A 27,953-nucleotide genomic window follows, 5' to 3' on the forward strand; every position below is an offset into this window, starting at 1 on the left:
ACAAGGTGCTAGGAGAAAAGCAGAGAGAAGAAAGTTAACATCTACTTCAAGGGCAATATACACCTGTAGCTCTTAAACTGCAAACCTTGCAATTTAGAATTTGTTAGACTCTTGTAGAGCCTTATATTAGACTTTGTTTCCTGTAGTCCTATTTCTCCAACCTGATTGTCTTCTCCTGAGATGAGAACTCATGTTTTCATGTGGTTCATAAGATACTTAGGAGTTTCAGAAATAATTATGAAGTAATTGGATGATAGGCTGCTTTTCAGGGATGGAAGCAAGTGTCCCTTCTGTCTAAAATGACACATATTTGAAATATATGCAAGGACCCAGGATTTTTGAAAAACGTTACAAGACAAATGAATTATTAATACTATTTCTTTGCACTTAAATCCTAATGTTAGCTGTCCTTAAAAATGTTTAGTTTTAATCAAACTAAACAGTTCAGTCAGTTTTACAAATACTGACTTCTTTCACTCAAGACATATGAGTAGTCAATGGAATTTCAGAAACTAAGTTTTGGTAGTAAAGTAAGAGCCAGCCAAGGAAGCATTAGCTAAGAAAACTGAGGAGCAGCTAGACAATCAGAGAAAAAAAACCAAGAGTGGAATGTCAGGAAGTCAAGAAATGGGTGTTTCAAGAAGAGTTTGGTCAATTTTGTCAGGTAAGCAACTGTCAAAGAAGGTAAGAACTAGAAGTATCACTGAGTTGCGACCCCCTAGTCATTATATCTTAAGTGACAGCACAGAACCCAGAGTTGGAGTGGACTGGGAATTATCTGAAGTGAGGAAAGGGAGGCAGCAAGGATAACACGTTGGAGAAGTGTGGCCACGAAGGGAAGGAAAGAAGTTCAATAGTAGCAGGATAGGGATGGAAGGCTCAGAGAGGAGTGATGTTTTGATTTGTTTTAAGGGGAGAAATATGACCATGGAAGCATCAGTTTTCTTTTGATTTGCATCAATATTATGGTAATGATGGTAAATTATTTTCATTCCAGCAAAAAACATTACCATATAATTTTTCAATTCCCTTGAACTGAACATAAAGGTCTCTCACTTTGCTGGGTAATGAATAAAAAGGACCAAGGTCATCTAATGATGACTCAATTGTTTTCTTAGCAACATTAATTTCTTCAGATAGGAGAGTCTCTTTGAGCTGTTTAGTCCTAGAAAATACTGGTGTTTGGGCCTTGGCATTTCCAGTCATGGTATTTTTTAGATGATCTTTAAGACTTTTTCTCCTATTCGCATCTGAACTAGTTCTGACTTTAGAAGAGGATTCATCAGTTTGCTGTGGTTGCTCTACGTTATTAATGGGCAATTCCTTGTTCACAGTCTTGTGAGAGGATGAGTTCCAATCCCTCTTTTCAGTAGATGGATCACCCAAATCATTTGAAGAGTTATATAAATTTTCAAAGAATAAAACCTGTGAAGAAGGTATATCATACAAAACATCAGTTGCAGGTTCAATAGAGACCTCTTCATGCCCGCTCTGGTTCTTCGTGTGCTCATCTATTTTTAATTCAGTACAGTCGCCTACAGTAGTCATGCTGAGTGTGTTGTGTTTAATGCTTTCTGAACAAAGATCTTCAGTGGCATGGTCTGTAGCATGTTTCCTATGTTCAGGAAGTTGCAAATATTTTTGTTCCAGGTCATCAACTTGAGCTAAAAAAGAGTTTTCAGCAAAGCTATCATAGTCACCAAACAGGTCCTCTTCACTGTCAATATTCTGGAAAGAAAACAAAAAGATTTATGGTCAATTCTAGCTTCATTAAGAATAAAAGTTTCAGCTGAGGGCTCTATCAAGCATATAGTTATATGGTCACTTATGGTTCACAGACCTAAATGTAAATCAGCCTATAAAATAGATACTATCAACCCATTTTACAGATCAAGAAATGGAGGCCCAGAGAGGTTAAGTGACTGGCATAAACTGTCCTCCTAGTGATGCTGGGATCCTAATTCTTAAGCTAGTGTTAAATCCTTAAAAATGGCAGCAAGACCGATAACCATCTACTGGAAGGGGAGAAGTTTCTGATAACCGCAGTACCGTTTCACCTCCGATACTCCAATCTGCAGAGACTGGCCTGTAATAAAATCATGCTTGTACCACTGGACACTCCAAGGAGATTGTTCTTAGAAATCTGGAATTGAAAGGGAGAGTCTGACTTGGTATGGTCTATAAACAGAAGAGATGTAATTTGGAGGTAGCAATATAGGGGAGTGATTAAGAACCCAAGATTTGGAGTAGGAAGTGTAGTTTCTTAACTTCTCAGGGCCAGATTTCTGTTGTAAAATCTAGATAACGTAAATAGTTTAACAAAGTACCCAGCACATAATAGGTCTGCAGTAAATGGTAGATTTTTAGTACAAGGAGCAGCAGAAACTTGGAAGTCTAGGTTTGCGTCCCGGTCATGCCACTTATTTGCTGCGTGAACAACTTTTGTCTCGGGGTTTCATACCTATATAAAAATGGGGCTAACAGTGCGACACCTCACAGGTGACGATTAACCGCGATAACAAACACGAGGTAATCACGCGAAGGCTAGTAGATAATTGGTCAATTGTTTGCACCTGGGAAGGGAACTGCCAAACTTTTTGGAGTTCCAACCACGCCTTCTTCAGCTGGTCTCCCACGCCTCTTTCAGTGAGCATGCGCAGTGGGAGACCTGGCTTTGTATCCTCACCCCAAAGGTGGGAAATGGAACGTGGAACTCCGGGGAATTTGAGAGGTGACGGGGCTGTACCTCGACCGGCTGCACGTCCATGGTTTTTCGCCGCCGGCTCCCAGCCACCATCTCCTCGTCCTCCTCCTCCTTCTCCTCATCGCCGGGCTTAAGCTCGGCCGCGGTGGGGGCGGCAGAAACGCTCTCCAAGCTAGGACGGTTCCTTTTGCGGACCGACACCCGCCGGCGGATGCGGGAACAACCTTCATCCATGGCAGGGGCTGGGGGCGCTGCCCGAACGTCGTTCCGCGTGACCCAGCCGCCAAACCCCAGTGAAGGGGTGAGCGCAGCAACAGGGGGAGGGTAGCAACAGGCGGAAACTGCGCTCGCCTCTCCATCCACCTTTGAGAAGGATCACAAACCAATTGTCAGGGCTTTGGGACCGGAAGCGGAGGCACAGACGCAGGAGCCCGCCCTCTCTTCGTCCAATCGTAAGTGTCCCAGCTTGCGGCGCGGCAAAAGGGAGAGGAGGAGAACGGGAAGGTACTGCGCAGGTGCATAGAGATCCCCACCTGCTCTTTCCTTGGATTCCCAGCGTTCGCCTTCGGAACCTTTGAACCGAGTACTTGGGCCAACAGGGGAAGCATACCGGAAGTGACTTGTCCAGACGATTTGGAAAAAGGAAAGGAAGAGGAGGAGCAACGAACCATGGCAGCTCTGGTAGCCCTTTGCAGTGGGCTAGGAAGGAGAACGTTAACGCACTTCGTAACGGCTGCTGTCTGCCTCACAGATTCTGGGACTCATGCAGGTAAAGTCTCCATATCCTAGGTTCCTTTATAGCATTGCAGCCGTTTGGCTTAGCCCTAATTAGGTCGGTGGAGTCGTCACTGTTAGCTAAAGGACTCCGGTGTCTAGGCAGTTTTCTCCAAGGTAAATGGGAATCTGTAATGGCCCGTGACTAGTATTTTAAAGCTGAAGAGGGCGTGAAATATCGCCCAGTACTTTTTTTTTTTTTAAATGTACGAGGGGAGTTATGGGGTGATTCTTAAAAAGAGGCACGGACTTGCCCAAGATCTTCGGGTAGACTTGGTAAGGAAGGAGCATTTTCAGTCACCTAGCAGCAATTTCCAGATGTCTGAGGGCCCAGATCTGGGCGAAATTGTGACATGGGCCCTGGAATCAATCATTTCTGCACTTTTATCTACTTTGTGTTTCTCTGTAAAGAATCTTTTCATTTTCCCTTTGGTGTGACAATGCCTTTCAGTTTGCATTAAAATCTGTCTCTACTCATGGAGAGAAGGGAATATAAATTTCCGGAACAGATGGGAGGTTGTATGGGTGGGGATATATATGCCCTTTTCCCAAAGCCCCAGAAAGCACATTTATCCTAAGTCTAACTCTGCCTCAAATCTGAAGACTTTTAATCTTCATTTAACCTTGTTAGCATAATGAATATAAAACCTTTCTTTTCTGTTATGTCCCTTAATTCATCTCGCCTCCACAGAAGCAAAATCTTTCCTTAGCTGCTCAGCTAACAAAAATAATTAGTTCGTTGCTGTTTCTGTTTAATTTCAGTGCTGTGGAGAAGAAGTTGTTCACAATATAAACAGGTAACCAGCAATGAGGACCTGGTAAGAATTTTTTTCTTACTTTTAATAAGGCATTTGCAAATATGACCAAGTTCTTATGTCTTTGCTATCTGAATAGAGTGCAGCTGAAGGACAAAAAACAATTAAGATGATAATCATTAGTCTGAGTTGGAAAATTATAATTGAGTAGTTACTTAAGTGAACTTTGAAGTAAGAGAATCCCTATATTCCCAGCAGGAAGCATGGCTTCTGTAACACCATATTTTGCTTCCTAGATATGTGCTTTGGGAATTTAAGAAGGTAGTTTTGGTGCATGCAGTAATTGCAGAAAACCTAACAAAGGGATTGTACAAAGTTTACATATACCTTGGCTCTCTTCCTCATTTCAAATTCAATTCTGTCTTCCTCCTATTCATCACTTTGGCTGGGTGGCGGCTGCTTTAATAAATGTGGGATCAAAATTAAAGTTTTATACCAGGACATTAAGTACAGTCTCTTCTAAACTGTAGATGTATTTTTATGGGTTTCAAGTACTATCACTGGACTTGGGCAGTATAGGTTTTCTTGCTACATGCAAAGATAATTTGACACTAATCAGACCACATAAAGCACTTTGCACAGTGCAGAGAAGGAACACAGTCATTACAGGTAATGAATGTAAACTGGATTAAGAACATTTGAGGAGTTGGAAAAAAACAGAAGAACCCCTCTAGTCCCTCTGAGCGTCCATCTCGGTCATCTAATTCACACCATAGTCAAGAGAGTAAAGGAAATTACTAGAGCTCCTCTTTAGGTCATTAAATCCACTAAGACTAATGAAAGCTATGGGCTCTCCCAGAAAAAGGCACACAGTCCCATTTATTTGAAATTTTGCATACAACTACAGCGGTTCAGGGACTTCATAGCCATTTCTACATTAAGAATCTGTATACTGGAGACACCTAAACTGATTTTAGGAGGGAGGCCTTGTGATAGAAGCATTAGAGGCAGTAGCGAAAAAAGAAAAACGAAAAAGGCTGACACAAACTTACAAAACAGTCTGGGGCCATAAAATTGTAGTCAAAGAACCTGATAGTATTACATTAAGCCTTGTCTTTTTAAATTTTATTTATTATTTTTGGCTGCGTTGGCTTTTTTGTTGTTGTTGCGCACAGGCTTTCTCTAGTTGCTGCAAGCGGGGTCTACTCTTTGTTGCGGTGTGCGGGCTTCTCATTGCGGTGGCTTCTCTTGTTGCGGAGCACGGGCTCTGGGCACGTGGGCTTCAGTAGTTGTGGCACACGGGCTCAGTAGTTGTGGCTCGCAGGCTCTAGAGTGCAGGCTCAGTAGTTGTGGCGCACAGGCTTAGTTGCTCCGCGGCATGTGGGATCTTTCCTGGACCAGGGCTCGAACCCGTGTCCCCTGCATTGGCAGGCGGATTCTTAACCACTGCGCCACCAGGGAAGTCCTGCGTTGTCTTTTTACAAGAAAAATAGTGATAAAACATCTAGAAAAATATGGGGATGGATTTAGGGATTATAATTTAAGAATTGCATATGGTATCTGTTGTGCTTAAGTTTTTCTTGATTTAAATCTGAGAATTTTTAGTCATCTACAGTCTGGACAAAGCATTTGAGGAGAGAATCATTTATCGAAGATTTGAATTTTTTCCCCCCTCCCATAAGTGCTTTTTTCTCCAAAGATTGTATTTTATCCCAGAATCCTCCTCCATGACTTAATTCCTCCTTAGCCAAACTTAAACAAGACATTTGCACAAAATATGTTTGAGTACACTGAAACCTTTAAAATGGTGAATCTTTTTCTGAAATACTCGATTTTTCCTTTACAAGCCTAGCTGTTGTATTCTCTTTCACAGTAAGAAAGGTACAACTAATCCCTTGGAGAGATTTAAACGTGGTAACCTAAGATTTTAAGTTTTTTCGATTCAAAGTTAACACAAACTATATTATCATATTTTTTTTTCCTTTATCCTAGCCTGTTCCAATGGAAAATCCTTATAAGGAGCCTCTGAAAAAATGTATCTTGTGTGGAAAACGTGTAGATTATAAGAATGTACAGGTGAGCTCTGGTTTTATTTCACTATGATACTTGATTTTGGGATTTTGGCTCCTTTATTAATACAATAGAGAAGCAAGTCAGTTTTTATAACAGGCTTTGTGTAGGGTGACTGTTTTAGCTACTTCATAATTTCAGATCTCGTTATACTTCTACGTATCAATACAAGGCATCTCTGTTTTATTCAAATAAGAGCCCCTTGGCTGTCCCTCATTTACTCTTAATTCAGCTTAGCATTCCTCTTTTTTCTTTGCCCAAAATGTCTTTACAGTAGCTCGCTGTGGCAGTGATTCTCAGTTGGTGGAGTTCAGTAGTTTGGGAAAAGCTCCTCTGGTGAAGTTGATCTCTGTACCTCACCACCAATATCGCTATTTCAAATGTAATTTTATCTGTTGTCAAGCACTCAGCAAATTAAAAGTGGCAAATTTAGGGGAGAGAATGGTGCTGGAGCTAAGTATACTGACAGTAGTATAAAGTGATAGCTGCCTTGGTGGGAGAAAACCCAAGGAATTTTAAAATGCAATGTATTAGGATTATGCATAGTGCCTAGAATGATGCCTGGTACATATAAAGCGCTAAAGAATTTACATTAATAAAACATAAATAACAGCAAACGGCCTGATGTACCTGTGCATCTTGAAGACCTCATTGTAGTCTGATATTATGTGACAGCCTATCATGATAGATGAAATGTTTTGTACTTTGTTATAAAAGCAACAGTATTTGAGAAAAGTTATCTGTGGAAAAGTCAAGAAAACAGCTTTAGCACCGAAAGAATATGCTCATTAATCTGTTGTATAGACTTTTTTGACACACTGGATAAGAGATTTCAACTTTAGTGATTACTTTAGTTATTTAAACAGATGACCTATTAATAGAATGAACATAATTGTGTTTTTATTCATATTTTTGAAGTTTGTCTGAAATGTATTAATAAACCTTTACATAACTTGAAGGTGTGGAATAAGGTTTTTTTTTTAAATTTACCATTCAAGATTGAATAACAAGTGTATTAATGTAAATTTTTTTCCTTTTCAAATATAACTCAAAACAGCTTTTATCCCAGTTTATTTCTCCATTTACTGGATGCATTTATGGAAGGCACATAACAGGTATTTTGTTTTCTATATATTATAGCAACTTAAATGTAGGTAAGACTTATATAAAGCTACTTCTGTTATTTAAGGAAACTGGCAGATTTTCAAATCTACAAATTACTATGCTACTACAAATTACTATGACACCAGATACTATGGGTAGTTTGAGAAAGCCTCTTCTTAGGCCAAAGACATGCAATTATTTTGCATGTCTTCTTATACTCAGTTAACTACAGGCTGACAACATGTAGAAAACTTGGGCTTAAAAAAATTGCTTTGCTGTTTGGGAGTATACTATAATCATCCCCAGGCTATTATTTAAACCAGGGGCCTGTTGCCTATAGGCCAAATCGGATCTGCCACTTGTTTTTGTAAATAGCTTAGTTTCCATAGTGTCTGAGCTACAAGCAGAATTGAGTAATGATGCCAGAGACTGTATGGCCCACAAAGCCTAAGATAGTTACTATCTGGCTCTTTACAGGTTTTCCAGTCCTTCCATGACATAGACAGTTGTTATGCATTTTGATTACTGGCATTTTTTTACGAATAAGAAAGCAATTTCTTTTATAGGTCTTTGTGGGAAAAAACAAAAAGAAATCACAAAAGCAATTAAGAGAGCTCAAATAATGGGTAAGAGCATCTGAAAAACTGAATTATGCTCATTATCATGAGCAAAATTTTGCTCATTATCTTTTGTGAATAACTTTCATTATCTCTTTACAGGGTTTATGCCAGTTACATACAAGGATCCTGCATATCTCAAAGACCCTAAAGTTTGTAACATCAAATACAGGGAGTAAATTCTATAAAGTTATCATCAATAAATTTATTTTACAGTTGTGTGGTGGTAATACTGGCTCAAACTGTAAGATTTAATAACCTTTGAGTAGAGAACTGATAGGCTAAATCTTATCAAACTATAAAGTATTATGTTTTTAATTCTTAATAATTTGAAATTATATGAGGAAAAAGTGTTTCAGGAGTGAAGTTTCCTCTCCATATCAGAATGTTAAGTAAATCAGATTATTTAAAATGTTAATACTTGTTACATTTTACATACATATGAATTAAAAAAAGGTACTGTGGGATTTTCACTTATATCTGGCCCCCAAATAGCTCATACAGCATACCACTGATAATGAGATGTTAAACATGGAAGGGATGACTTGTATTGGAATTTTACTTTAGGCCCAGATTCTGTGTTGTAAATCGTATTGTAGGGATATGGGTGCGGGAAAGTGGAATGCTTATATAATGTACAAATCCCACATGACAGGGTGTGGATTTGAAATTGCTAAGGAAGATTTTCTAACAAGTAAATAATTACGCCTGGCTAGGACTATGGGTCTTCCCTCTGTAGAGACGTTACGTGGGGATGAACAGCGGTGCTGTCTGTCACAGGACCTAACATATACTCCTGGGCTAGTCTATCATGAACTGGTAGTGTCCGTAAATAAACCGATCCATAGGCAATCTGTTGTATCATCTCCTCTTACTCCAGTGATACAAACTGATCGCCAAAAGATGGAGAATAACTGAGAAAAAATGTCCTACAAGGATTCTTTTCCTCCTTTTCATTGAGTACCCTAAAAGTTGGGACATCAAACTTAATTATTTTAAAATTAGGGTTCAGACTGAACCCCATTTCCTCTCCTGCCCTGTGCTTCTTATGTAACTAGTAAAGCAATCCCAACAGCAACTCATTATTTGCACAAATCATCCCTGGTATTATGTGGGCTTCATAAACACCCCATGGTAACTAATGCATGTTAACACATAGATAAAAGATGATAGTTTTTGACACTAGCTATGAATTTGCTCTATCATTTAGGAGATAAGTGATGGAAGAGCAGTGGTCAACATGTGGGTTCAGCATTTCACCCAGTGAGTAAAGCATGAAGGCTTCATGTGATGTGTATGCTTCATGGGAAATTCTGTTATGGAAAGGGCAAACAGAAATAACAAACAGTAAAAGCTCTCTTAACCAAGCTCCACTTAACCAACTCCCTGGATTAAACAGGGGCTTTACATCCTCCTTAAAAATCACATGGAAGCCCATGACTCTTAACCTGCTGAGTTCTACATTACCAAGAGTCAGCTATTTTGTTCCCAGACCTTATCAGTTATATTTTTGTAGTGATGAATACGAGCATTAAAAAGAAAGTTACAGTTGCAGTGAAAACCAAGTAAATGCTCTGAGAAGACTTGATAAAGATAACTAGCTTTTTTAAAAAAATAGTTGTCAAATTAGGTGTGGTTAGGACAAATAAGATTGGGAATGGAAAATGAAAAAACCTAGTAGCATTTTATACTTAGATTGCTTTGCAAATTTCTTTAAAGAAACTAAAATTGGGAATTATATAGGGTAAGTAATGGGTTTGATTTACATAGGAACTCCAATACATTCGTAAAAAAGTTCCTGGCCCTACAACAGTTTGACAAATGAATGTACACTTCTGCTTTATGTTAAAGTGAGATCTCTGATAGACACCTTATTTGTGTATCATCTGAGTCCCACTTAACTGGCCTTTTCACCTAACTAACCAACTGCTGATCCCAAACATATTGCATTACCAGGCTTTGTTCTGTACTCAGATTCTGAACTGACTCAGTTTAAAGTACTTCATGAAATAAATGGACTAGAACTTACCTATGTGTTACTGCAAAGAGCTGAACATAGTAAAAACAATAGGCATGTTTGGCTTTACCCTTCATCTGATGAAAAATCTCCTTTCGGCCTAAAAGAATCAAAAGGTAGGAGACTGTGGATATTCACCAGAACCCTTCATTTTCTCAATCTCTTCATCTGTTTCTGGGCTGCTCACTGTGGATGCTTTTTCTTGGTTACTGCTATCAGTATCTGTTTTATATGGTTTGTTCTGTATCTCTAACAGCCGTGACTTCTTGAATTGCCATCCACCATCTGTACCTGAAGCCTTACGCTTAATCATTTGCAGCGCACTACCAGCTGGACTAGCTTCAGGAATGTCAGTATATTCCACCATTAGGGTCAGGTTGTCTACCACATTGAGATGGTGGTTGGTATTACAACTACTTTTAGAAATATGTCCATTTTTCAAGGAGATAACACACGAATGAAGAAATTCACAATCGGGAAAAAAGGTCTGTAAAGCTTGACAAAGAAAAATGTTCTCCTGAGGGTCTTTCTGGACATTCTTCTCTCCTAAAGAAACAAACAAATATTTCAACATACAGTATTTATACTACAAAGCTTTTATAGTTATCTATTTCTTAGTAAAGTCAGAGACTTTAAAGAATCATAACAAATTATCTAAATTAAGAGAAATGATAATCCCAAATTTATATGCCACAATATCCTCAGAGAAAATTAAAGTTGTTACATTTTTTAACATCAAGGTAGTATAGCTATAGTAGTGCCATGTTCTTTGTTAAGTGGGATTTAAGAGTATTAATGGAGGTTATTTTTAATCCTAAGGTGAACAAATTGATCAGTTAGCGCAACCAGCTCATCCGTAATTCCAATCAGTGAGAATTTTTCTTCAAAGCACAGAAAGTAGTGATATGTGAAGTTTTTACTTACGTGTTGCTTGAATCTGTGCTTGCTTTCTTTTTTTAATTTCTCGTTTTAACCTGTTTACATCCTTTAGTAGTTTCTCTACTGCTCTCTCACTGTGTTCTACTTTATTGCATATACTCTGGAAAATAAAGTAATTTAAGAGCATAGATAAAGTTCCAAATTGTATACTACAATCTAGGTTCACAAATAATATAAAATCCTTCATGGTATATAACATCAAATATTTTCCTTTATAAAAATTTTACTTTATTTTGCTATTTTCTGGAGGAACTCACCAACAAGCATTTGTATGGTGCTTCATAGGTTACAAAATGCTTTCCAGATATATTAACTTCTTATTTATACAAAGTTTTATCATTCAAGTTATTTCCTAGATAATACACAGAAATAAAAAACAAAAATATTTAACTGCTTCAAAACAAAAAATACTATTTTGAGATGCATACTTATTGCAAACATTTAAGAAACTGCCAATAACAAAGTGACTTTCACTATTACAAAAGAAAACTACTGAAGGTTTTAATTCCTGTAAAACTACTTTTGAAAAGCAGAATGGCCTTATGTGTCATCAGTTTTTAAGTACTAATAACCTTTGACTCAGTGATTTCATTTTGGGAATGTATCTTGAATCAGTAACAAAAATTTATATAAGATGATGTTTCTTAGAATAGTGTCAAATCAAAACTAACTAATTTCCAATTATAATGTAAGGGGTTGTTAAGAGCCAGTTTTAGTGGATACTTCATGGCACGTCTGCCCAGCCTATTTCTCATGAACTTGTTCATTCTGCCCTAAGAGTTCACCAGTAACCCTTTCACCAACTTTCACCCTAGCTGACCCAAGCAGAGATAATTACAATAGCCAATTGGCAAATCCTAATCTCTTGAATAGAAGAGATTAAATGCAGAAGCTATAGGTTAGCTCTTTGGTCAGCCAGTGAGTGAATAAACAGCAAGATCTGTAGATACTATGAAGGAAACCAACAGGCAGACACAAAGGGAGAGAGTTTTTTTGTTTGTTTTTTGGCTACTCTGTGCGGCTTGTGGGATCTCAGTTCCCTGACTAGGGATTGAACCCTGGCCATGGCAGTGAAAGCGCCGAATCCTAACCACTAGACCACCAGGGATCTCCCAGGAGAGAAAGTTCTGATGGCATTCAAGCTCCTGGTTCCAATTCCTTCCTAGAGCTCAGTGGCCTTCTGCCCACAGCTCCTCTCACATACCTCGACATTCCCTAATTTAGCCCAAGTAGGTACTTTTTTCTTTAAGTTAATTTATTTATTTTTGGCTGCGCTGGGACTTCATTACTGCGTGCAGGCTTTCTCTAGTTGCGGCAAGCAGGGGCTACTCTTCGTTGCGGTGTGCGAGCTTCTCATTGCGGTTGCTTCTCTTGTTGCGGAGCACGGGCTGTAGGCGCGCAGGCTTCAGTAGTTGCGACATGCAGGCTAACTAATTGTGGCTCGCAGGCTCTAGAGCGCAGGCTCAGTAGTTGTGGTACACGGGCTTATTTGGTCTGTGGCATGTGGGATCTTCCTGGACCAGGACTCGAACCCGTGTCCCTTGCACTGGCAGTCAGATTCTTAACCACTGCGCTACCAGGAAAGTCCCCAAGTTGATACTTTTCACATTAGAGTTCTAATATACTGCTCTAAGAAATATACTGCTATTAAAAAGAACTAAAATATGGAAAATGTTTAATGGTACATCAAATAAAAATCACGACACAAATTTCTATGTCCCCATCACTGTCAACAATGTAAAAGCATGTATACATTAGGGGGAAACTGGAGAAAATCGCAAAGTGCAAAGAGTTAAGTTACAATGGTAGGATTCTGGATGTTCTCCTATTTTCTAAAATTCCTGTATTATCATATTAAAAAACAATGCAATATTATCAGTGTGTAAAATGCATTAACCCCATTTCCCTTAGTGTGCTATACTGGTGAGTATGGTGGCCATGGAATATACTACTCAGATCTCCATTTGCAGGAAGCAGAGTTGACTGACAGTTCCAGGTGCCATCTTTTTGGGTCCAGTACTGTGCTTGTGCTTAGGTCATGCTTCCCCTAGGCTGCTCTTAGCCACCAACTGAGCACAGTGGGGATATCAGTAAAAGTCTATTCCTGTAGGATGCCTTTGCTCAAAGACTCTCCATCAGTCTGGCTGAAATTTTTCAGGCCTTGCAGTCTCAAGTTCTCCCTACCCAATCATTCTCCTTTCCCTGTCTCCTTCCTCAGGTGTCAAACTTACATTGCAAGTCTCCCTGCCACTCTTGCTCCCTCCCCTCAAGGGACCTGAATGGACACAATGAGGTAGAACTTAGTACTGTGGTAGACTTTTTTGTTCCCAAATATTTGCTCCCTTTTTTATCCTGTAAAAGGGTTATATATCCCTGCCTATTGCCATGACATCCTCTGGCCAATGAAATGTGAGTGGAAGTGACAGGCCAGCTCTGAGAAGTTCTAAGAGCTGTTGTGAATTTCCACCATCTTTCTTGCTCTTTTCCCTTTGTCATGAGAAGAGCATGTCCCACAGATGGGCTGGATCCTAGAATGAACATGACATTTAAAACAGGAGCAGAGCTGCAGCCAAGATACAATGTGAGTGAGACAAAACTTTTGTTTTCGTAGCCCACCAAGATGGAGGCCTTTGTTACTGAAGCTAAACTAATACAAAACTTTATGTCTAATCAACTGTCAGGTTATCCCTAAACATATATTGTGAGCAATGTGATATGAACTCTATAGGTGATCTTTAAATGTTTTTTTAACTTACCTTTAATTCCTCTTGTAAAGAAGCATACAGTTCATTTATCTTATGTACCTCCTTTAAAGATCCATCTTCTTTAAAAAATTCAGAGCTGTAAAATATTACCATTTCCTCAGGCAAATGTACAGAACTCATTTTAATGATACAATGAAAAATTTACTCGTAGTTGAGGAACAATAGATGATTCTTTTTACTGGCCTTGTAGGGACCATAACTTTGTCAACCTACTTATTTACAGAATAAGTAAAACCAACCAGAAAACCTAGTTATCTATCTTCACCTCAGCAAACTTTTTAGCCTCCTAAGTACTATTTCCAGGACTCAAAAAAGAGGTTAAGTGAAAACAGATAAAGATTGAAGGGGGTGGGGGTGGTTCTTTCTTGGCAATAGGATCAGTCAATTATTTTACTGAGTTTAAGTCATCATTGATTGAAAGAGGCAACATTATTTTATATACCACAAAGAAAAAAGAACATTCTAAGGCATGTTTTGTAAAAATCCCAATTTGAGATAAATGTAAAACTGTGTCTTAGTATCAATGAAATGTGGTGTTCAATTTCTATAAGACACTGTTAAGCACTGTGGGAACACAAAAATAAATAAAATCTAGTCCATTATTCTCATAAAGTTTACACTTAGTAAGTATCCTGTAGTACCAGTGTTGTATCCTGTAGTACCAGTGTTGTTATTTCTGACATTAATTATTATTGCCCACAAAAAAGTTATAGCTCAGCAGTCTACAGTGTAAGTCTTGGCTAAAGCCTCATTTTTTTGTCTTTATTTCATATCCAATCTAATTTCTTGCCTTTAATCTGAACTGCTGCCTTAGAAAATTATTATTTTGAGGCTAGCTCCTTATTCTTAGAATAAATATGTTAAAATATGTAGGCTATACAACAATGCTCCTCTCTTCTGTATTTCATAAATGGACAGGTGCTAGAAGGAAATACTGAGAAATTAAAAGTCTGGTTTACTTGAGTAATGTGGTCATTAGTCAGTTTTCCTTTCATTTTTATTCTTGTGTAATAAAACAAATTAACTTCAAAAAATGAATAGGAGTTAAGTTTAGTGGGGAAGCAGTTGAGGGATCTCACCTGTGTGTTTTTACTGCTCGACTAAAACCAGTGGACAGACAGGAATCAGATACAGTTTTATAACCCAGTTGTTCAGACATGCCCAAATTGGCCACCACTAAAGGTATCCTATGAAAAAGTCTGAAGAAATAAAATGTTTTAAAATAAATTTAAAATAAAGTGAAAGATCAGCATCTACTTAGTAGTATATAGACTACCTTTCCCCTACAAGATTAAAAAACAAAACCCCATTCCTTACTACTTATCCATGACAGAATTTACTGACTTGAGGCAAATAGCTTTTAAAAACTGTGAAATGTGCATAGTGTAAGATAACTGTGTGAAAAAATACTTTAATGGTTATTTTAACTTATCACCACATGTAAAAATAAAGGCAGTATTGTTGCGATTCATCCCATCTTCCATGAATGATAAAACTACTCTTCCTTGGTACTTTTAACTTCATTCTCATACTCCATGAAAATGTTGTCTATATAACCTGCGGGGAGTCCTGTTAACTCATCTTGGTGGATCATCAAGAACCACCCTGCTTCCTGGCAGAGGTTAGAGAAATGCTGCTCAGGTATGCAGGCTTCACTTCTGCATTATATTCCTTAGCAACCAATACCTAAAGCATGCATATTTTTTCCACCTTATGGTAAATAAGAGCAAATCCTCAGTGCCAGAAACACAAGTCATCATTCCATACTGGGCTTCTAACTTCCTTATCTGACCTTCATTTTCCCATATAAAGAACCGATGGTAAGAAAGGCTAAAAAGGGTTATTGTGACAATCTAATGCAACAATATACGAAAATAGTTGGTAAGCCATAAAAAGTACAATAAAAATATTGAGTACATTTTTCTGTTAGCTGAAAACAGCCAGTGACTGGCCAACATTTACCCTTTCTGAGGTTTATATAAGGCATGCTCCAGCCGATGAGTAGAGCAGCTTTCTGTTATTATACTCGGTGTTAATAACAGAAAAACAAGTTCCTGGCTTGAAAGATGCTGCTGTAAGTTTTTGTGAAGCAGTCTCTCTCTGAATGTCATGATCTGGTCTGAATGACGTCGGAATTTATACCAACCAACCACATCCTGAAAGAAAATATAGAAAAACATCAGGTGTATACCTTAATGGTTACAGTTATTATGTATCTTACTGTCATAATCAAGCAGTAAAACTGGCAACCTTAAAAATGGCTTTCTTGGGACTTTCCTGGTGGCGCAGTGGTTGGGAATCCGCCTGCCAATGTAGGGGACGGGTTCGAGCCCTGGCCCGGGAAGATCCCACATGCTGCGGAGCAGCTAAGCCCGTGTGCCACAACTACTGAGCCTGCGCTCTAGAGCCCGGGAGCCACAACTACTGAGCCCACGTGCCACAAATACTGAAGCCCATGCACCTAGAGCCCATGCTCCTCAACAAGAGAAGCCACCACAATGAGAAGCCCGCGCACCCTAACGAAGAGTAGCCCCCGCTCGCCTCGACTAGAGAAAGCCCACGCGCAGCAACGAAGACCCAAGGCAGCCAAAAGTAAATAAATTAAAAAAATTTTTTTAAATGGCTTTCTTAATATTTACCAAGATTTGGGGCCTATATTAAACAAAACGTACACTTAAGACAACACTTTACCTTTTATAAAGCATGCAAACTGACTTGCAGTTAAATTACTTTCCATTCAGTTACCAGGCTACAATTTTATTCAATATAGATTAAAGAAAATAAATTCTTAACTTCCTCTAGTTTCTCTTATGGCATTTACTGTCTTAACATTTTAACCCTTAGTCAAAATTTAAATGAAGAAAACACCAATGAAAACTAGTTAACTTCCTGTATGGATACTTGGTTTCCTAAGTAAGTAAATTGAACCCAATAGCTTTTAATTGAAATTTATATGGGAATGTTATCACCTACACCACAGAGCTGGTTCCAAGATTAAGATCACATTAAAGGGTTTTGTAAACTATAACATGCTAAACAAATGTGTTGTTAGTATTATTTATTTATCTTTGGCTGCACTGGGTCTTCGTTGCTGCGCGTGGGCTTTCTCTAGTTGCGGCGAGCGGGGGCTACTCTTCGTTAGGGTGTGCGGGCTTCTCATTGCAGTGGCTTCTCGTTGCGGAGCACGGGCTCTAGGCACGCGGGCTTCAGTAGTTGCAGCACACGGGCTCAGTAGTTGTGGCTCGTGGGCTCTAGAGCGCAGGCTCAGTAGTTGTGGCGCACAGGCTTAGTTGCCCCGCGGCATGTGGGATCTTCCTGGGCCAGGGCTCGAACCCGTGTCCCCTGCATTGGCAGGCAGATTCTTAACCACTGCGCCACCAGGGAAGTCCCTCAAAAAGTTTTAAGAGGAAAAAAGTACCAAGAAAAAATGTATTTGGGAAAAAAAAAATCTATTTTGATCATTCAGCAAGTTTTACCTGAACACCAAGTGGGCTACAGAGGATCCAAATTAGGTGCTGTATAGGAAATCATCCCTGCACTAGGAAAAATAGCAACTTGTAGCTAAGTAAAAGAACAGCAATGGATTAAGTCCTAGAGTACGTGGTACTGGGAAGGGGTTTGGTTAGAATGTAGAAGAGGATGAGATCAATGTAAATCAGAATAGTCAAGAGGATGACAACAAGATGAAGATTTTTAATGACTAGCTTTGCTTTCAGGGAAACCCCTTTGAATTTCTGGAAAGAACAAGCCTTTCCTCACCTGCTTTACATAGGACATTGTGAAGACAAATGCTGCTTAAAAGTTCTGTCAAAGTATTACATGTTTTTACGAGCTGAAAATAATACATATAATACAAAAAAAAGAAAGGTAAATCAGGGAATACCTTTTTCACACTTGATAATATTTTCTTCAGTGCTTGCTCATTTACTTCACCAGAAGAATTATAAAAGCTGTAAAAGCCAAAATTAAAGGCATTTCAAATAAGCTAAAAATATGATTTTATTAGCACTTTTAATTGCAGTTACTCCTAGCCCAACTACCCAACCAAAATCCATATACTTACTTGCCTGTTAGATGAAGTTCTAAATTAAATAGGAGAGAAAGTTCTCAAATTAACAGACTTAAAGTGGTAGAAATATGCGGTCCATAAGCAATGAAAAAGGAAAAGGAGTGGAGGAACTTTAAAGGATAAGTTTGCGTACCACATTTTTTTTTAACCTAAAACAAAACAAACTCTCCATTAAATACAGGTATTTGTAAGTTCACATAGCTAGTTCACAATTTACTCATTAAAACTTTTTTTTTACAATTATGATACATACAAAAGAATGTAATGTGAGTAATGAAGCAGCACAATAACAAAAAGACAATTTATTCATTGCTAATTCCAAAAGCTATTCTTTTCTTTTATAAATTTATTTATTTTATGATTTTATTTATTTACTGTTTCTGGCTGCGTTGAGTCTTCATTGCTGCACGTGGTCTTTCTCTAGTTGCGGCGAGTGGGGGCTACTCTTCGTTGCAGTGCGCAGGCTTCTCATTGCGGTGGCTTCTCTTGTTGTGGAGCATGGGCTCTAGGTGCGCAGGCTTCAGTAGTTGTGGCACGTGGGCTCAGCAGTTGTGGCTCGTGGGCTCTAGAGCGCAGGCTCAGTAGTTGTGGCTCATGGGCTTAGCTGCTACCTGGCATGTGGGATCTTCCCAGACCAGGGCTCGAACCCGTGTCCCCTGCACTCGCAGGCTGATTCTCAACCACTGCGCCACCAGGGAAGCCCTCCAAAAGCTATTCTTAATTTAAGAGAAGTGCTTTAGAAGTTGGTTGTTTTTTGTTTCGGGGGGTGGGAGTGGGTGGAGGATAGGTATTGGTTTAGTTTAGTGACCTCTGTTCTGTAGTTGGAATGTCAAAGATTTAGGGAGAATTGTAAAATAATTCTAAAAGATTCCAAAGCATTTACTTTCAGCTTTCTTTCCCCTCCAGGGATTGCAAATAATATTCTCCTCTTTTTAACATTCATCAAGATCAACAATATTCTTTTCTATGATGAAATATCTATTATGCAAAATCTTTGACAAATACTATTCATTGTAGTAGGTTTTTACTGGTAATTCTAATATACACACTGAAAAAATTTAGTTACATAAAACTGGAAAAAACATATCCTAATAGGCAATATATTTTTTCTTTTTAACTTACAAAGTGTTCCGCCTACCGAAGGGGGATAATTCAGCTCATCGAACAGATCCTTCCATCTTACCTATTTATTCCAACATGAAAAATCTAAATACAAGAGTTTATTCCTGTGTTTCTCTAGGATGGTCCACTCCTGAGCTCCTCAAACTGGGACATAATGCAATACACCAGGGTGTATAAAACAACAAGATAAAAGTGTACATCTTCTGTGCAAGCACTGATTTTTATGTAAAGCTTCTGGGAAGGGGGGCAGTTTTTTTTTTTTTTGTAGAAATAGATATACTGTACAGTAGAAATCATGTTAAACTGCGCAATTTTTTTAAAGTGACTTTAAGTTTTAGGCTTCAATGGGCTGTTTTCCAGATTCCCCCTAGATTTCTGAGATAAGGGAAACAGTGTATTTCAGTGGAAAACTTTGCAAACAATGTATCAGAGCAGGATTGACAAACTTTTCCTATAAAGGGCCAGATAGTAAATATCTTAGGCTTTGCTGGACAGTCTCTGTTACATATTCCTCCATTGTTCTTTTTTTTTTTTAACTCTTAAAAAATATATTAACTATTCATAGAGATCCATATAAAAACAGGCCATGGGGCTGTACTCTGCCACCCTCTGTATCAGAAACATAAAACTGGTTATTAAAGCTTATCCAGCTCGGACTCCATGAAGTATGGTATCAGAAGACTTTGTTTTTAACATGTTCCATCTACATCATTTAAAACAGTTGCCCCCAACCTTTTTGGCACCAGGGACGGGTTTCGTGGAAGACAGTTTTTCCACGGATGGGGGTGGGGGGTGATGGTTCAGGTGGTAATGCAAGCGACGGGGAGCGGCAGATGAAGCTCTGTTCACTCACCCGCCGCTCACCGGTACCAGTCCGGGGCCCAGGGGTTGGGGACCCCTGATTTAAAACAAGAAAGAAACAGCATAGTATTATGCTGTTGGATTAGAGCTCAAGAATCCGGATTCTTCTAGTTTTGCCCTACCACTAACCAGTTCTTCCCCCCATCCTCTAATTTTGTAAAGCTAAAAGGCCGAGGGACTTCCCTAGTGGTGCAGTGGTTAAGAATCCACCTGCCAGTGCAGGGGACACAGGTTCGATCCCTGGTCCGGGAAGATCCCACATGCTGCAGAGCAACTAAGCCCGTGCACCACAGCTACTGAGCCTGTGCTCTAGAGCCCGCGAGCCACAACTACTGAAGCCCACGTGCCACAACTACTGAGCCCACGTGCCACAACTACTGAGCCTGTGCACCACAACTACTGAAGCCCACACACCCTAGAGGCCGCTCACCACAACTACTGAGCCTGTGTGCCACAACTACTGAAGCCCGCATGCCTAGAGCCTGTGCTCCGCAACAAGAGAAGCTGCCGCAGTGAGAAGCCCACGCACTACAATGAAGAGTAGCCCCCACTCGCTGCAACTGGAGAAAGCCCATGTGCAGCAACGAAGACCCAACGCAGCCAATCAATCAATCAATCAATCAATCAATAAATGGCCTAGGTATGGGTTTCTCATCACTGGATCAGATGGCTTCCTCGGCTCTAAGACTCTATTAAGTTGGTCTAATTATTTAAGGTAGTTTCCGGAAGGTATTGAATCACCTTTTTTTTTTTTTTTACTTTCCCTCCTTAATCCATTGCTGGCCCAGAGTCCCTCAAGAAAGTACTTTTTATGAGTCTCCACCAAGAATCCCTCATTCAACAGATATTTTTTATACGCACTGTCTATTAGGCACTATAGGAGCTGTGCCCCTTTCTGGTACAGCAGTTTAAGACCACACTAAGCCTTCTGTCACACCTACCAATGGTGTTTCTCACCTTAACGCTATGTTCCATGGCAACTCTTACACAACCTTAGAAATGGTACATACAGTGTGACTGTAAGACAGTAATGCTGATTTTTCATGTATGGTTTATATAAATCATAAGGCTATTTCAACAAAACTACACCATGTTGTTTATGGTTATAGTTGTTTGCTTTATGAAACATCATTGATTTATGTACTTTTCTATGTAAATACCTCAATAAAAAGTTTTTAACAATATCATAGCCTATCAGGGCTAAGAGTACTACTACTATCTGTAGGACTATGAGTACAAGTTTCCACCCTGGAAAAGTAATAGGAAGCGGGTTAGATAAAGAACCTAACCAGTTAATAGACAAAAGGTAACATTAAAAAATATAAGTGAAGAAACAGATGATAAAATAAACTGGAATAAAAAGAAAAAAGGGCTGCTGTTGATGTATGAGAACGTGTTGCTGAGTTTATAATATGCGATGAGGTGACTGGGTGGGAGAAGGAAAAGCAATCCTCAAGGTAAACTGGTACCTGGGAGAGGCCGTGAAGACCAGCTAAAGGAAGCAGATAAATACAGAGAAAGAACTATTAGGGTTGAAATGAACAGGTGAATTTTCAGGTACTTAAAAAAAGTCTTTTCATTTTAATCTGTACCACCAGGTATAACTAAGATACTTTGTTAGTTTCAAAAATTCACTTGCAGAGAATAATTTTCACAATGGATCATTCACTTGCTCTTACTACTCACCTAAAAAGCTGATAGCATGGAATGTATTTCTGAATGTCTGGAAAAAAAGAATTTTTAGTTATGATTACATTAAGTATCATTTGAATAACATATATTGAGCACTTCATGCCAGGATGTACTTTACCATTATCTCGTTTATTCCTCACAACAAACCTATGAGACAGATGTTATCACTCCTTCCACTTTAAAGATGAGGTAACAGGCAGAGAGATGAAGTGGCTCACCCAAGCCAGTGGTGGAGCCAAAATTCAAACCCAGAGCCTCACTCATAACTACTGATAGAATGCTATACTCCTTCTAAATAGGTTTAGTAATGGCCATACAAAAGATTAAGTCACAGTTGCTATAGTCACTGAGTTCTGAAATGGTTATGCTGTAATTTTACCCAACTGATAAAAAACAGCTGCTAAAGGAATTATCTTTTGTTATTCCAACTGGTTCTTTCATAAAGGATATGTCAATGTTAATTGTAGACTAAAGAAAAAAAGTCCAACCTCTCTGAAGAGGTGAGTTTTATTCTCCTGTCAATAAAAATAATACATCTAAAGACATCTAACTTCTGGTTGCTGCAGGTGCTGTGCAAACATTAAATTCTATCACAAGACATCATTACAAATCATGAAAGTATCAAGATGAATATTATGTTTCCTCTATCATCCCAAACTTTCAGATCTCTCAAGATTCAGTAGGGAACAATGAAAGGAGACATTCACATATGATCACACAGAAAGTCATCAAGACAATACAAATTCTTCTAGGCATCCCATCTTTATGTGTCCCTGTGTCAACAATCAAATTTTATCAGACAGCATTTACAGGATCACTGTAGCAGTAATCACCTATTTCAGATAATTCCTGTGACTATGATGTTCTCTTCCTTGGGGAGATCCTACCCAGAGTACTAGCAATTTCATTTGTCACCTAAATCAAAGACATCAGTTTGATTATGGAGAATTTGTGAATCTTCATCTAGGTGAGGAATCCCAATATCAAACTGCTGTTGAAGAATCTTTTCAAGTAAACATCTGAAGGATGCAGACATCTTTGCATCTTTGTACATGCAAAGGCCATCTTTAAGGAGAAAACTACATGAAGTCACCATTTCAATAACTTGATATGTATATAAAGTTATTGATATTATACTATTATATATATATATATATATATATATACTATCATAAAAGTAATTCAGGCTATTAAAAAAATTGGAAAAGTGATCATCCTCTTCAGATATTTTTCTTCTAGCAAATATATGTTACCCTCAGATAAATCCCTCTGAACAGAAACAGTCTTTAACTGATAACCGGCCAAACATAATCTGGTGTAGATAAGGCACAGTATAATAAAATGATGAAAATCTCATTAACCAAAGCAATGTAGTAATTTGTAGATCTTGCCACCTGTTTTAAAGTAATCCAACATTTTAAAATAATTTAAGCAAATACTTAAGTGCAACTACAGCACTTGCCAGATACCTTGAAGCTTAGCACTGCTCCTAACACAGTGGAGTTGCTCGATAAATGGTTGCTTATTTAAACCCCTAAAATATGTCAGATACTTTGGGCAGCACACCAATTACAATTAGGGAACAAAGACTTACTAAGGGCTTGCTTTTAAAGCTCATGTGTGAGCAGAAAGAAAAACATTAAGAAAATAAAATTACAAACAATATAAACGTGTAACACATGACAAAAGGCCAATTTCCTTAAGTTATGACACAGCATTACAAATCAATAAGAAAAAGCAAAATAGCCTAGCAGAAATATAGTCAAAGCATGGAACAGGCCTGTTCTTTTCAAATAAAAAGGTCTCCCCAAAAGTCAAACACATAAACACTTAACCTCATTTGTAATTTAAAAATGCAAATTAGAAAGGGGGGGGGCAAGATGGGGCAGGGGATTAAAAGGTACAAAGTACTATGCATAAAATAAATAAGCTACAAGGATATATTGTACAGCACAGGGAATACAGTCAATATTTTATACCTTTAAATGAAGTATAATCTATAAAAATATTGAATCACTATGTTGTATACTTGAAACTAATATAATACTGTAAATCAACTATACTTCAAAAAAAAGAAATGCAAATTAAAATGGTTTTTTTTTTTTTTTTCACTTATCAAGTTGGCAAAGATTAAAAGATGTGATAATACCTAATGGTGATAAGGGTAGGGGGACCCTGGCACTTTCACATATTGTAGAGGAGTCTAAGATGACATGACTCTTCCAAAAGGTAATGGCCTACCTCTAGGAATTTTGCTTTCAGATATACTCAAAGGCACAAAGATATATGCACCATAAAATGTGCATTGTTACATTGTTTTGTATTAATAAAAAAATAAAAAGTCATCCATAGCTGGTTAAGTACATTATGGTACATTCATACAATGGGAATACGAAGACATCAGAAAGAATGACAAACTATACACATTCATACTACTCTGCACTAATGATATCTTGGAGATATTTATCCATGTATGTAGTATGATCCCACTTATGAATATAAAAATACACATACATTTATATGTGTGTATTATGTGTAGTATTAATGAGTGAAAAAACACTCATGAAACCAAGTCATTGCCACAGAGGTGACTTTAATGAGTGAGTTTAAATTTATATGTTTACTTTATACATATATGCTAAATTTACATATATACTTCCATTTTTACCTTTTTAAAGTAGCAAACAAAAAGTACAGTATGAGTATAAACTGATATAATCTTTCTGGAAAGCAATTTGCTAATACAGATCAAGAACCTTAAAAATGTTCATACCCTTTGACATTTTAACACCATTTCCAGAAATCTACCTATAATAGGTGTAGAATATTTATGTACCAAGATGTTCCCTGTAGTATAATTTATGATAATGAAAAACTGGAAACAACTCTGATTATAATTTATTTATTTAAAGGACAGCTAAAATCACATACAGTCATAAGAGTAAGACCATAGAGAATAAAATGCAGTTATAAGAAATAATATTTAGAGGATTATTTACTATGAGAAAATGATGACACCAAATTTTTTATAAAGTATACCACCAATTTTGTTAAAAAAAATATATATATATATGCTTAGGAAAAAAGTGCATATGTTAGAGAATCAGAAAACTCCCTATGTATTTTAAAGCTCTGTTTCCCTTTTTTTCTGAAAGAACAGCTGCCACCAGCTGCAGCTGCTTCACCACCCACTTCTCAAACCCTCTGCAGTCTGGCTTTTTCCCCATTACACTTCCGAAATTATGTAAGGTTTCCAATTATTTAATCACTGAGTTTTTTCAGTTCTCATCTTCCAGCTTTTCTGCAGCATTTTACATTTCTGTTGAACCTGTTTGATCTTTTTTCTTGGTCTTGCTTACTGGTTCTTACTTCTGCTGGATCATCTTTCTGCCACTCACATATACACAGGAGCTACTTCATCCTTCCTTCCCCACAGTAATCTTAATCTGCTTCCTATGTCTCATATTGTTTCCTGCTTTAGACTAGGGCATAGCCATAACTTTAACTGAGAAATGAGTGCAATATATTCCTTTAAAATTTGATTTCTGGGACTTCCCTGGTGCCGCAGTGGTTAAGAATCCGTCTGCCAATGCAGGGGACATGGGTTCGAGCCCTGGTCTGGGAAGATCCCACATGCCGCAGAGCAACTAAGCCTGCGAGCCACAACTACTGAAGCTGGCGTGCCTAGAGCCCGTGCTCCCCAACAAGAGAAGCCACCGCAATGAGAGGCCCATGCACACCAACGAAGAGTAGCCCCCGCTGGCTGCAACTAGAGAAAGCCCACACGCAGCAACAAAGACCCAATGCAGCCAAAAATAAATAAATAAATAAACAAATAAATAAATTAAAAATTTGATTTTAAAAATTCATACCTATTTTTGGTGTTTTTGTTTGTTTGTTTGTTTTAGTTTTTGGCTGCACCACGCGGCATGTGGGATCCTTAGTTCCCCGACCAGGGATGGAACCCGCACCCCCTTAAGTGGAAGCGCAGAGTCTTAACCGCTGGACCACCAGGGAAGTCCTGATATCTATTGCTTAATAATTTAAAAAGTAATTTATATTGACCCCTTTCACCATAAACTATCAAAATAGAAGACACAGAAATAAGTGACTCACCAATTGTATAAATAACTTCAACATCATCCATTTGAGAATCGGTTATGCTGTTCTTCGCTTCACCTTTCACTTCCCCAAGGAGAAAACCTTCCTGTGAGAATAAAAATAAGCAGTATATGGAATACACTGATAGAATTACCAATTTCAGTCACTTAACTAACCAGTATTTCCCAAGAATTTTACAACACGTACAAGCGTGTGTTACCAGCTGGAGCACACACAAAAGAAAGGCTAGGTGCAGTCCAGTTTACCTGGGCAACATAATCAGGTTAAAAAACACGAGTAGAAGAGATTGTAAATACCACTGTGACTTTAGCACTCTTGGAAGTATAAAAGGCTTAAAGGCAGAAATGAGAACACAATGTTCAAGGAACAAGGAGTAGAGCAGTTAGCCTGAGAATAGAAGCCTCCCATCTGTAAGGAAATCTTAGGTAGCTATGAACAGCACCAATAATGGACCATCCTGAATGACCGGCCACGGAGTCTGGATTAATGGCACATGCTTCTGGGAGTCAGTGGAGGCTTCTGAGCTATGAAATGACACAGGATGGGCTTTTAGATTAAGAATGTGCACAATATCAAAGACCTGTAATTCAATATTAGAGTCTGCTGTATAAAAGAGGAGCTGTGAGCCCTGGTTCTTTTTAAAATGCAGGCATTTTGCCACAATAGCGGTGAGCTCTCTGAGTTCCAGAGAATTCAATTATTTCTCTTGGCACATTTAGAAACCCAATGAGCTTGACAATGAATTTTTTTATCGTCTTTATAACTTCTTTAGTTAAAAATGGTTTTTTTTTTTCATTAAAAGAAGAACACAAAAGCAACGTTTCCACAATGTGAGTCTTTGCTGGAATCAAAGGGGAACAATCCAGAACTCTACTCTCTAGCGTTCTACACAAACCCCTGGAAAAGAGACAATGCGAGTACAGCTCTCCATCAAACCGCCTTTTAAGGACTTCAGGAAAAAGATCAAAGGAAGAGTCCGCTCTAACACTCCGGTACTTTGCAAGTGCTAATCCTTTAAGCTACAGAGGACTTACAGTCCCACTCTGGTTATGTTTACACTAAGGTATTCCAAAGTAATTTCTACAGCCACACACATTTTAAATCATCATACATCTGCTCTTTGCTAGGTGTTAATCTACAAGCGTATTTAAAATTGCATACATGAAAGACAGCAATCCCAACCTTATTAGGACTGCGCCAAAAAACTATTTTGGATAAGGCAAGCCTTTATTATAAAATGAAGGGCACAAAATTTAGCAGAAATCACTAGGTTTTGTTCAGTATGATATTCTCTAAACCGTATTAGCAAGTTACTAAACACTTACTCTAGAACACTACTTCTCAAAGTTTTACAGTGTTTTTTAATTTCATACAAATGAAAGTTTTTAAAAATAGGTACTGTATTTTTTTTAAAAAACTACTTCTACATCTAGAGGTTTTGAACCTAGGCAAAAGTGTGAAATAAGCATTTAAATATCTCATATTTCAGGATAAACTTAAATGTTTAAATTACAACCGAAAGCATCTGACAAGGAACTAGCTCAGACCTTACAACTTAATAAATTTGATACCAATGCAAACAAAAGTCAGCTATCCAATATACGAAATTAATCTTTTTCATCTACTAAGATTCCCCCCAAAATAGCCACTGGATGCATCACTTCTCATTCCTTTACAAGCCTTCCATTTCAACAAACGTGCACAGTAGCTGCTCTGCAGGGGAAAATTGACTTGTCTGCGAAAACCACTGTCGGTAGTTAGGAGAAAGTTAACCGGCAACCTTCCCATCGAGCGGTAGCGGGAGAGCGCTACGTGAACCTTCTATTCCTTCACAACCAAGCTGAACCAGAAAAGGGGGACTACTGAAAGAGAGAAATGCGGGCGTGCGGGACACTGCGGGCGGGGCGCGGAAATAAACACTGGTTGCGAGAGGGAGGGCTAACCCTGGAAAAGGCTCACCGCCCGGAGGCACCTCCGGGGCCGCCCGGGAGCGGGAGAAGGCAGCCCCGACTGCACAGAGCCGGCGCGGCGGCGTCTGGAGCCCGCGGGCGGGACCCGGGAAGCGACGGCCTGGACGGCGCCCGCGCGCACGCGCACGGGTCCTTTTCCGAGGCGACGCCAGATCCCGCCCCGGTTCTCGGCTCACCGTGTCCGAGTCGGTGTTGAGGTGCTGGAAGGCGAGCGCGCCCAGCACAAAGCCAGAGAGCACCGCCGACGTGCTCTCGCCCTCCATGTTTCCGCCGCCGCCCTGCTCGAGCAGACAGGGCTCGGGCGGGCCGCAACAGGCCGGGTCCTCGGCGGCGCGGCAGCGAGGCGGGGCCGAGCGAGGAGGCGGGATCTGC

General features: G+C 38.9%; 3 protein-coding genes across 14 annotated transcripts in view; 1 reads left to right on the forward strand and 2 right to left on the reverse strand.

The window, feature by feature from the left end:
- HELQ (helicase, POLQ like) overlaps positions 1-3,156 on the reverse strand; it is a 41,569-nt gene extending 38,413 nt beyond the window's left edge. For all 4 annotated transcript variants that reach the window (XM_082464038.1, XM_082464039.1, XM_082464040.1 and 1 more), the window contains exons 1-2: positions 2,747-3,156; positions 1,011-1,728 (exon numbers count right to left, since the gene is read on the reverse strand). In XM_082464038.1, coding sequence (XP_082320164.1) covers positions 1,011-1,728; positions 2,747-2,938 — 910 coding nt within the window. In that variant the 5' untranslated portion in view covers positions 2,939-3,156. The remainder of the gene's footprint in view (positions 1-1,010; positions 1,729-2,746) is intronic.
- A 9-nt stretch (positions 3,157-3,165) lies between these two features.
- MRPS18C (mitochondrial ribosomal protein S18C) lies at positions 3,166-22,618 on the forward strand. Of its 3 annotated transcripts, none has more exons than XM_082464048.1 (6): positions 3,166-3,473; positions 4,241-4,296; positions 6,226-6,309; positions 7,361-7,418; positions 7,974-8,033; positions 8,127-8,243. In XM_082464048.1, the coding sequence occupies exons 1-6, from the start codon at positions 3,374-3,376 to the stop codon at positions 8,201-8,203; spliced, it is 435 nt and encodes a 144-aa protein (XP_082320174.1). In that variant the 5' UTR covers positions 3,166-3,373; the 3' UTR covers positions 8,204-8,243. The 3 variants fall into 3 exon arrangements, with proteins under 3 accessions (XP_082320174.1, XP_082320172.1, XP_082320173.1); XM_082464046.1 differs by lacking the exon at positions 8,127-8,243 and adding an exon at positions 22,056-22,618 and having other exon boundaries at positions 3,231-3,473; XM_082464047.1 differs by lacking the exon at positions 7,361-7,418 and having other exon boundaries at positions 3,231-3,473.
- On the reverse strand, positions 5,344-27,948 carry ABRAXAS1 (abraxas 1, BRCA1 A complex subunit). Of its 7 annotated transcripts, none has more exons than XR_014264377.1 (10): positions 27,758-27,947; positions 25,606-25,696; positions 21,484-21,520; positions 17,629-17,695; positions 15,708-15,901; positions 14,825-14,944; positions 13,737-13,821; positions 10,966-11,080; positions 10,054-10,587; positions 5,344-5,707 (listed from the first exon to the last, which is right to left on the reverse strand). XR_014264377.1 is itself a non-coding variant. In XM_082464042.1 (9 exons), exons 1-9 carry the CDS (start codon positions 27,842-27,844, stop codon positions 10,151-10,153), a joined length of 1,233 nt encoding a protein of 410 aa, XP_082320168.1. In that variant the 5' UTR covers positions 27,845-27,947; the 3' UTR covers positions 8,632-10,150. The 7 variants fall into 7 exon arrangements, 4 of the variants coding, with proteins under 4 accessions (XP_082320168.1, XP_082320169.1, XP_082320170.1 ...); XR_014264378.1 differs by having other exon boundaries at positions 5,344-5,737; XR_014264379.1 differs by lacking the exon at positions 5,344-5,707 and adding an exon at positions 6,316-7,043.
- Positions 27,949-27,953: the final 5 nt, after the last annotated feature.

The sequence above is a fragment of the Balaenoptera physalus genome (assembly GCF_965194825.1).
Source record: "Balaenoptera physalus genome assembly, chromosome: 5".
Classification (NCBI taxonomy): Eukaryota; Metazoa; Chordata; class Mammalia; order Artiodactyla; family Balaenopteridae; genus Balaenoptera; species Balaenoptera physalus.